At 57.1% G+C, this 9,947-nt stretch overlaps 1 protein-coding gene across 1 annotated transcript; it reads right to left on the reverse strand.

The window, feature by feature from the left end:
* Positions 1-314: 314 nt before the first annotated feature.
* On the reverse strand, positions 315-9,458 carry FANCG (FA complementation group G). Its single transcript, XM_068667371.1, has 14 exons — positions 9,303-9,458; positions 9,130-9,217; positions 7,874-8,005; positions 7,064-7,257; positions 5,943-6,096; positions 4,859-4,989; positions 4,252-4,398; positions 3,300-3,460; positions 2,988-3,054; positions 2,194-2,531; positions 1,994-2,049; positions 1,310-1,447; positions 813-945; positions 315-600 (listed from the first exon to the last, which is right to left on the reverse strand). Exons 1-14 carry the CDS (start codon positions 9,387-9,389, stop codon positions 483-485), a joined length of 1,944 nt encoding a protein of 647 aa, XP_068523472.1. The 5' UTR covers positions 9,390-9,458; the 3' UTR covers positions 315-482.
* Between the last annotated feature and the right edge of the window lie 489 nt (positions 9,459-9,947).

Below are 9,947 nucleotides of genomic sequence, written 5' to 3' on the forward strand. Positions count from 1 at the left end.
CGCTGAATTTAACCTCTTCCAGGAGCGCAGTTTCACCCCGCAGCCTACTTTGGGTCGAGGCCAAGTTCTTGCCTCATCAGCACCGACCTAGTTATTGAGGCGATACATTCAGGGCCTCGTCGTGCTGGGCACCAAAAAGTTGTTTTCAACCTTTTTTTTAGGCTTGTGAGAGACAAGGTTCACCCAAGGCTGGGACAGCACGGGCAGAGGACATTCACTCAGAGCAAGTAGAAAGACAATGCACACAGCAGCAATTCAAGGGCTCTGAATTGCTGGAGGAAAGAGGGCACAGAAAAAAAAAAAGAGAAAAAACATAAATTGAATAAATGTAAGGCTTTATTATAAAATTTATTAGAAAAGGGAATCTGTTCTGTCTTTTGGGAAATCCAGCTTCACCCAAGAGCAGTTCTGAGTCCTGGGGGAGTCCCAGTGTCATTCCAGTGCAGGGAGACCCCAGCGCATGTGATGGGGACGGGGCTGGGTTAGCTGCAGGGATGCGGGCTGGTGGTCCCGATGTAATCCTGTATGCTGCCAGCAAGAGATTCCCTCTGCGGGAAGGCCGCCTGCTGCACACACGAAACCAGGTACAAAGGGAAGGGCCTGAAAAAGAAGGGTGTTGCAGCAATAAGGTCTGTGGTATTCCCCTGGTGTTACTAGGACGTTCACCCCTCCTGTCAAAGACAACGGGGGAGCTCCTCTGACACACTCAAGCTGCAGGAAGAGATAAACGGCCCCAAGTTCAAAGCACGGGCTGCGCACTGCTGCAGCTCTTGTTTGCAGCTGTTGGACATCCCAAACGCCCCACAACGCACCTTCCCTGCCCTTCCTGCTGCCCGTCTTCCCCCGTGGGCCTCGCCAAGTGCTTCTGCCACTGAGCGGCCGCCTCCTGCCTTCGGTTCAGCTTCCACAGGGCTTGCACCAGATAAGAGGCAGCAGCTGGGTCACCTGCGAGACACGTCAGGGGAGGAGAGGTGGTGTAATGGGGGAGGACTTTTCCCGGCTGCATCACGGGCTCTAATCAGCCCCGGGGCTGGCAGCCAGGACAGAAGCCAAGGCAGATGACATCAGCCCTGCGGCACAGCCAGCCCCTCCTCTGCTGGGGCCCGCGTTTTGTCTGCAAGCAGGCCTGCAGCCCCAGTGCGAGGCTCTGGGGGGGAACCTCAGTCAGGACTGGGAGCAGCAGACGTGGCAGACCCTGCTAAAGCTCACATCCCTACAGTTTTTCAGCACTGCTGGAGCACTGAGCAGAAGGTGCTGGTCCGGGTGCCCATGGGTGAACCCTCCAAGCAGCACAAAAAAAGCCTCTCACCTGGCGAGACCTGCAAGCTGTAATGGAAATCCAGCAAGGCCTCCTTGTGCTTCCCCAGCTCCAGGAACTGCGTACCTCGCCCAATGAGGGAAAGCAACCTGATCTTCTGGAGAACCTCCACCTCTGCCAGGAGATGCCCTGTCACGAAAAGAAAAACACGCACACCTGCAGACAGCGCCCTCCAGACACTGCCCCCACACCCCAGGGTAGTGGTAAAACAGGCCACACGTCTACTCGGGCTGTTCGTGTGCCAGCTCCACAAACATCTCGTGGCGGAGCTCAGCTTCTGGCTGCCAGGCTGGGAGAGGCAAGGAGGCAGCAGAGGGAATGAGCAAAAAATACACCAAGAGCTCAGCATGTTACAAGCCTGCAGCTCAACAGCAACCTCGGCAGGCAGCAGCCTGGCCTCTGGCTGCTTATTTGCAAAAACTGGGGCAAATCTGTCCCCTGGAATCCCAAATTGAGCAGCTTTCCAGGTCACAACCATTTAATATCACCTATAGCAGGGAAGGAGGCAGAACTAAGGGCAAACCCTGCCCCAGCCCAACCAGCCCAGAGCAGAGGCCCAGCGTGGCGCAGAGCTCAGCACACCGGGACAAGTGCCTCCTGCCAGAGGTGGCAGTGGGACCGCAGCCCCGCTCCTTTCCCCGCCACTGCCAAGCACACCGCTATGGACAACCTCACCTGTCGGTTCTGCACCAGGCCCACAAAGGGGGAACCGCAAAAGCTCGCTGAGGCACCTGCAGGTGGGAGGACAGATGAACTTCAGCACCGTGCCTGGGCTGGGAAGTCAGCTGCAGGCTGTCACATCAGCCCCCACGCCGATTTGCGCTCTGCCCACACCAGCTATTGCTGCCTGCTGGGTTCCTGGGGGACTTCGTCACCTGCTGAACCGCGTTACGGCCTCCTTGTTCTCGCCCAGCTTGACCCACGCCCAGCCCTGGTGCAGGTAGGCAGCTGCTCTCCAGGTGAGGCAGTGCAGACTCTCCCTCTTCTGGGACAGGAGCCCCCCGGCCAGCCCTGTGCCAGGTGAGGGGCTCTCTGGCTGCTCCAGCCCCTCCTCAACTTGTAACATCCGTGGGATCAGGTCATTTGTCCGGCTGATGACCTCCTCGCACACCGTTATGGCATCCCGGTGCCTCCCGTCCTGCTGCAAGGCGGATGCTGCTTCCAGGAATGCCTCAGGGATTCTGGGCAGAGCTGAGCCACCATCCAGGGGCACCTGGGGAGAAGTGATGGCAGTGCTCAGACAGAGCTGCAGAGCATCCTACCGAGCAGAAGGACCCTGCGCTTACTGGGAACCCAGAGCTGCTGCCCAGCAAAGCTCAGACCATTTCCCACAGACATTGGAGCCTGTTGGAGAAGGCTGCGAAGCAGCAACAGCTCAACATCCAGGAAGGCGAAACGCTGCTCCTAAAGGCCATCCAAAACCAGGCCAACAGCTGCTCCCCACGGTTTAAAGGGAAGCTTTTTCCCCAGACAGCAGTGGCAAGTGGTCACTGGTGTGAGTCCAAAGGCAGACATGCCGCAGGTGCACGCCCCCTGCTCATCTCCTTCACATCTCAAACTAGACACTGAAGCCTGGAGTCCAGGTACAAAGCTCAGGCCCATGTCTCAGGATGGGGATCCGAACCTCACCTACCAAATTTCCAAGGGAACTCTTCACCAAGATACCTGCCTGTTGCTGCAGCCCCTCCTGAAGCACAGCCAAAAAATCCAGGTAATGCTCCACTGCATCAGCCACCCTGCAACAGGGACAGGACACGTGGTAGAAAGAGCAGGGTGAGCCCAAGAAGTGCCAACATCCAGGCTGAACCTGAATCACCAGCCTGCAGGCGCTCCCCGCACTGTACTCGCTCTGGTTACAAGCCCCACCACTTCAGCAGACCTCTAACAGCAGCACTGAACCAGGCCGCTTCCAGGGGCATGGAGAATAACCACAGATCCCAAACAAGCAGCGTGTTGCAAGCAGAATGGAGGCAGCTGTTACCTCCCCTCCTGAAGACACCGCTGTGCCAGCAGGTACTTCACTTCAGAGGGCTGCCGATGGCGAAGGAGAGAAGCGTGGATTGGTGTGCGGACGAGGAGCTCTGTTCGGATTAGGAAATACGGACTGGAGGAAGCAGCTGACGGAGGTTTCTTTTCCAAAGCCTGTGAAACAGGAACAGAAAATATGGTTAGCACAACCCTGCTCGAGTCCTGAGCAGCTGCAATCACTTGTTTTTGGCATCTGCAGATGCACCCAGACAAGCAGAAGGGCTGTATGTACCCTACAAGCACAACCACACTGCTCTTACTCACTACAGCACAGCCATTTCCAGTAAAACGGAAGAGCAAACCAGAATCACAGAGGCACAGCATCAGGAGATGTGCAAGACCACCCAGAGGATGCTGTGCCTCCGATTTTGGGCTGAAGGTGCTCTGAGCTGCCTGGAACAGCACCTCCCATCGCAGCCACAGACCTGGTTAGACCAGATCTTGGGCCATTGGTAATGAGAGCTCGCTCTCTGCAGCTGTTTGTCTGTTAGGCATTTCAAACATCTGAAGAGCCAACTAACTCAGTGTTTCCTGCTGTGAGCTGCTCCTCCCAGACAGACCAAGGCTGCTAGGGCTAACAAACACTCCCTCACAGCCACAGTATGTCTCGTGAAAGCCTCTTTACTAGCTGCTTTATTAAAAGAGTGATACTCTCTGGCACTAGAGCACAGCCTCTTCTCCCAAGCCACTGAGAACACAAACTGGGACTCGGAGGTCTTGCTACATCCAACAGCCAGGTGTGAGCAGGGGGTCCTGACCAAGTGAAGCGGGCTCCTTCCTGCCCACTGCTGAAAAAACAGCAGAGTAAAACAGCCCCCTAGAAGGCAGAAGCCTGCTTGAAGCTCTTTGCAGGGTCTGCTGGGCAAAAAACCAGCCTGCAGCAGCAGAACAGAAAGCAGACAAACCTCATAGAGCAGACCCAGGGCCTGCAGCTCCACGTCCGTCTCCCCCAGCTCCTGGTACACTGCTGCCACGTGGTACAGGGCAGGAAGGCACTGGAAGTCCACCTGGAGGGCCCGCTTCAGGTGCTGAAGAGCTGTCTGAGGCTTGCCCTAGGTAGATGGGAAGAGATGGAAGTTTCAAGGACATCTCGCTGACGCCTTTACCATTCTGCTCTGCTACTCCAGAGATCCCCCTTAGCAAGGGCAGCAGGCTCGTACAGGATATCCCAGCGATTCCCAGCTCCTCTGCACTGCCAGGCTCCCTCACAGAACTCACCCACTACTACAAGGCAGCACACTCATATCACCAGGCTGCAGCACTTCAGCCTCCCTCCCTCCCCGGGACTGATTTTTGAGCCTCTTTATATCAACCCTTTATGCTCAGACAAAATCCCTGCCTGGGCTTTGCAGCTGCCCACGGAAAATGGGGCCACAAGGGTAACTTCTGCTCCACACCTCATCTTGCAGCAGCCTAGGACGACAGAGAGGCAGCGCAGACAGCCTGAGCCTCCCCATGCAGCTCTTTGCTGTTTCCCCTCTCCTGCCAGCAGGGCAGAGGTTTGGCCATTACCATTTGCCGAGCGCAGCAGCCGAGGCAGGTGTAGATCTGGGCCAGGACCCTCTTGGAGCACAATCCTCCTGCAGCCTCTTGGAGAAGGGAGAGGGCAGCAGGGAGGTTCCCGGCCTCCATCTCCTGTAACCCTAGGACAGACCGACACCTCAGCTTTGCAGCTCCCCTTCCCACCCAGCCTTGCCCCTGAACAAGCACAGGTAGATACCCCTCACCTCTACCCCTCCCAGGGGATCCCGCAGCCCCCCACAAGGGGACCAGGCCCATGGTTCAGGCCACACTACGCCCCAACGTGCCCTTTCCCTCCTGCTGCCACAGGAGGATCTTTTGTTTGACAGAAAAACGACACTCTGTGTGGAAGTATCCAGCAGAAATAATAGCAGTTTCCAAGCCCAGATACCAAGACGCCTGACCATGACACCTTCAGATCTGTCACCTCCCTGCTGGGAGCACTATTACCTCCTGAGAGACTTTTGAGAGAGGTCTGTGTGCAGCATCTCCTGCTCTCCCTACACGCACAAAGGCCCCGTGTCAGACCAAACACAGCAAGGCAGCGCTGGCTGCCCTGCAGCTGTTGGCAGGACAGCGAGTGAGCAAAAAGCTTGGCCAGAACAGAACTCAGCAGTCAGATGAGATCAATCATGTGCTGCAATAACAGGCTACAAGGCTGCACAACAGCTTTGCAGGGCTCCCACTGCACTGTAATCCAGCAGGAACAATGTGTTCGCAAACAGGCAGGCACCAAAAGACAGACAGAAGAAAGGACAATCCTCTTCTGCCAGGCTTCCACTTTCTAAGAGATCACTGCAGGGCCCCGACACCAACATAAAGCCACAGACGTGCAGAGAACACCCAGTGACAGCACAGAGACTTAGCAAGGAAAAAAGCAGAGAAGCAATTTGGACACCAAACGACAAAACTGAGACCCAAAGGCTCAGCCCAGGTCCTTTTCCTACAGAAGAGCCCTGAAAAACCCAACAGCTGGTTTACTTGGAAAGAGCAACAGGGACAACGGCAGGGAGAGGGGACCCTGGGACAAGAGACTAGGGGAAGGAGTGGCAGGGACGCGAATATCCCCACAAACCTTGCAGGAAGGCTGCTGCAGTGCACAGGGTCTCCTTCAAGTCCTCAGCGCTCTGTACAAGGGACATGGAAGCCCCCTCTGCCGGCACCTTCCATGCCTTGAGGAGAGCAAGGAGCTCATTCTCCCCAACGCTGCACGGAACTCTCCCCAGATCCTGTGAGCACACCGAAAGATAGAGCAGGGAACACTGAGGGGGAGCAGGAAACAATGATCCCAGGGCACAGGGGAACAGAACTCCCACCAAACCCTTCACAGCGCTCTCTGTGCTGGGGAGCAAGGTCCTAACGCCTTCTCAGCGTGACTGCTGACCCCAGGCAGCACCCCGCCACCTCAGAGCGAGCTGTCCTCAGCTTGGGGGACACCCAGCAAGGCAGACCTGGCTGCTGCCTGAGGGCATTTGAAAAGACAGGGACCCCCTCACATAACCTGGCTCCCCCATCAGCAGGAAAGGTTCCTCTCTGTCCCACCATCCACAGCTTGCTCCCCGCAGAGGCCGCACGTCCACCTGCAGCCCCTTCCAGCCAGCCCCAGCCACCTGGCTCAGCACCCCAAGGCCCAGGGCCGCAGCACGTGGGAGCTATTCCAGGACCCACGAACGCAGCGGGGCTGTGTGGATGCCAGGCAGAGGATTACTCACGCCAGCTGGGAAGCACTCAGATCTCCAAACGCTACGGAAACATTTTGCAGAGTGGGATTTATGACAAATACAATATTTATGTCAGCTCTGCGTTCTCGCAAACTCGCAGGTATTTATTTGTGTCTGCACAGATATAGGTAGGGCACACACTGTGACCACGTGAAAACTCACAGTGACAGCAAGAAGGCTAAATACAAGTGCTTCTCATCCACCAGACTAAATGGGGCTGCTGGCAGCAGAAACAAGTCAGGCACCATCCCTCTGAGGCACAGTGAGCTGGCTCATGCCCACTCACAGGTGCAGAACACCTGACTTGCCCAGAAGAGCTTCAGATGCCAGCTGCAGAGTGAAGGAGGCAACAAGACCAGCAGGATAATGAGGGGCAGCCAGCTCAAGGATCCCCCAAGGCTAAGAGAAGATGACTAATGCACACTAGAGCTGTAGGGGTGGCACGCTGGAACAGCACCCACACGTGCACAGTTACCTCAGCGCTGCTCAGGAGCTGGAAGAGGCCAGCGACGCTTTGCAGGCGGCTGGCGGCCAGCCACCACGCTGCCTGCAGGGCCACCAGTCTGTGCAGGGGGGCCCGCAGTGTCTCATCGGTCACCTCCTGCAGCACCTTCTGCCACAGCTCCTCTGTGCTGAGGTCCTGCCCAGAGCTTCCACAAGCCTCCAGAACTGGAAGAGAGGGAAGCCGAAAATTAAAAGCAAGACAAACACAGAAAAACAGCAAAAAAGAAACCAGGCGTAAGACAGGTCAGTGCCCTGTAACAGACATCGTCCCAAGAGGGAGAGAAAGGCTGAAGTAAGCAAGGGCTCCTCGCAGCAAGAAATGGGAGGAGGTTGTGGGTTTGCCCAGGCTACAGGAGCAGCACAGGAGCCAAGCTCTTGGACAGCGGAGTTAATGACTGCACACACAGGAGACACCTGTGTTTTGCTAAGTCGTCCTGAGGACATTTGCCCACGAACAAACACACACCAACACTGCAGATCCCTCTCCAACTTACAGCCTTTTTCAGTGAGTTTTCTCACAGCATAATTATTAAAACCACTTAGTTTCTACTGACACTACAACTTTGCTAGAGACTTGGCACTTTATGCCTTGAAAACTCTCATTTCCCTTAAAGCTTTCTGCCCTTCCGCAGCAGGCTGAAGGCCACGCAGCTGTGCATCACCCCCCCCCAGGAGCAGCTCCACCTCCTCCATTCCTGGCAGATCCAGCCTTCCTCGTTCACAGTTCCCCCTCCTCTGGCCAGTTGCGGGACATCACCAAAGCAGAGATTGTTCTCCTTACCCCTGAGCAGCCCCTGGCGTATTCCTTCTGCTTCTCCTTCGATAACACGGTCTGATGTTCCCACAACAAAGAGCAGGGAGTTGTACAGGACGGTGAGCTCCAGAGGCAAGGTGGGGAGGGCAGCTGGCAGCCCTGTAATCAAAGCCAGTTCGACAAGAAATTGAGCTGCTTGGATATGGCTTGAAGAAACCCTACAGCCGTCCATGCTGATGTATTATCATCCTGCTCTGTGACAACAGAAGTTTCCTATCAAGGTTTTTTTGTTGGCATTATTGTTGTGAGATTTTACAACCTGGGGACTGCACTACCCAGAGTGACAGCAGGTGTCACCCACCTCTCCAGGTGCCAATACTGATTTAGCCATCCATTTCTCTGCTAGCCAAATGTTGCAGTTCTCCAGGCCAGAGACCCTCCAGTACTTGCAAGAGAACACCACACCAGCAGCCTACCCTCTTCCAGCACAGATCTATCCTCTTGCACAGGCTTCCCATGCTGTGTCTCCCCAGGCACCACCACAGGACAAACCAGTCCCTGCGATGCTCTGTAAGTGGTCCTTAGAGCACCGTTCTCTCCGCTCAGGACTCCTCCCTGGCCCAGTTACAGCTCCTCAGTGCAGCACGGTGACAAGCAGCCCAGTCCCACAGCTTCACAGAGAACAGCTTGCTCACCTTTTCCTGGCACCCCAAAGCCCAGCCGCATCCCCCAGGGTGTTAAGGCCCTGGAGCATATCCAGAGAAGGGCTATGAAGCTGGTGAAGAGTCTGCACAAATCCTGTAAGCGGCTGAGGGAACTAGGGTTGTTCAGTCTGGAGAAGAGGAGGCTCAGGGCAGAGCTTGTGGCTCTCTACAGCTACCTGAAAGGAAGGTGTGGGGAGCTAGGGGTCAGCCTCTTCTCACAGATAACTAGCAACAGGACTAGAGGGAATGGCCTCAAGTAGTGACAGGGGAGGTTCAGGTTGTCAATGAGGAGACATTTCTGCTCAGAAAGAGCAGTCAGGCACTGGGACAGGTTTCCCAGGGAGGTGGTGGTGTCACCATCCCTGGGGGTGTTTAAGGAAAGGTTGGACGTGGTGCTTGGGGACAGGGTTTAGTGGGTGACAGTGGTGGTAGGGTGGTAGTTGGACCAGATGGTCTTGAAGGGCTTTTCCAACGTTAACGATTGTGATTCTGCAGCCCTGAGGACCGGCGCTTCCACCCCACGCAATTCGTGCCCGCAGCCAACAAGAAGCCGGTGGCCGGGCCCTCCCCTCCACTCACCTTTCATCCGCAGCAGCAGCTCCCCGAAGGCTCCTCGCTGCTGCCTCGCCGCCGCCTCAGCACCTCGGGGCCCGGCGCGCCGCGCTGCCTGCAAGGGACGCACTCACTCGCTGCCCTCACGCCGCAGCCGGCCCGGGAACAGCCCCGGGGGAGCGGGGAGGGAGGCTCCGCACCCGCCATCGCCCTGCCAGGGCCTCGCTCTCGGCCGCCCAGGCTCGGAGGCAGCCGGGCTCCGGGGCCGCCCCCCGCTGCCGCTTCATGGCCGCCGCCGCCGCCTCACGGCCCCATCATGGCGGCGCCCGCCGTCCGCCTTCCCGCCTTCCTCTGATTGGCCGCCGCCCGCCCGCCCCGCCGTCCCATTGGTCGACGGGGCGGGCGGGAAGCCGCCGTTGCCAGGGCAACGGCTGAAAGTGCACGGAGAAGGGGGGATGATGGCCGGGAAGGTCCAAAACTCGCAGCTGGCGAGCTTCGCCTTCCCGGCTCTATGTGTTGTGGTGCTTTCTGTGGGGAAAAAGCCCCGGGGCGCTGAGGGACAGAGAGACGGGGATGGGGTGGGGAAAGGGGCACGGGAACTGGCTGCAGGGAAGGGACACATCCCAAGACATGATGCCCCCAAAGCACAGCCCCCATGCTGCCAGCAGCAGGGCACAGGGAGCCCCCCAAGGTGCTTTCCCCACCATGGCTGGTTTTGCACTAAGCACAAGCTGGACACAAAAAATTCCCTCACTGCCCCTTGGGCCTGGCCCACCAAGGAGGGATGAGGAAGTGTGGTGGCAGAGCTGCCCTCCTGCACAGACAGGCAGGGAGCCACTGCCAAG

This window comes from Anas acuta, chromosome Z (assembly GCF_963932015.1).
Source record: "Anas acuta chromosome Z, bAnaAcu1.1, whole genome shotgun sequence".
Classification (NCBI taxonomy): domain Eukaryota; kingdom Metazoa; phylum Chordata; class Aves; order Anseriformes; family Anatidae; genus Anas; species Anas acuta.

Excerpts from the sequence above, each read along its gene's own strand:
- FANCG (XM_068667371.1), bottom strand. The coding sequence starts at position 9,389 with ATGAAGCGGCAGCGGGGGGCGGCCCCGGAGCCCGGCTGCCTCCGAGCC. Across the intron at positions 4,399-4,858 it reads GCTGCTGCGCTCGGCAAATG|GGCAAGCCTCAGACAGCTCT; the intron begins GTAATGGCCAAA and ends CCATCTACCTAG. Across the intron at positions 946-1,309 it reads CAGCTTGCAGGTCTCGCCAG|GTGACCCAGCTGCTGCCTCT; the intron begins GTGAGAGGCTTT and ends CGTGTCTCGCAG.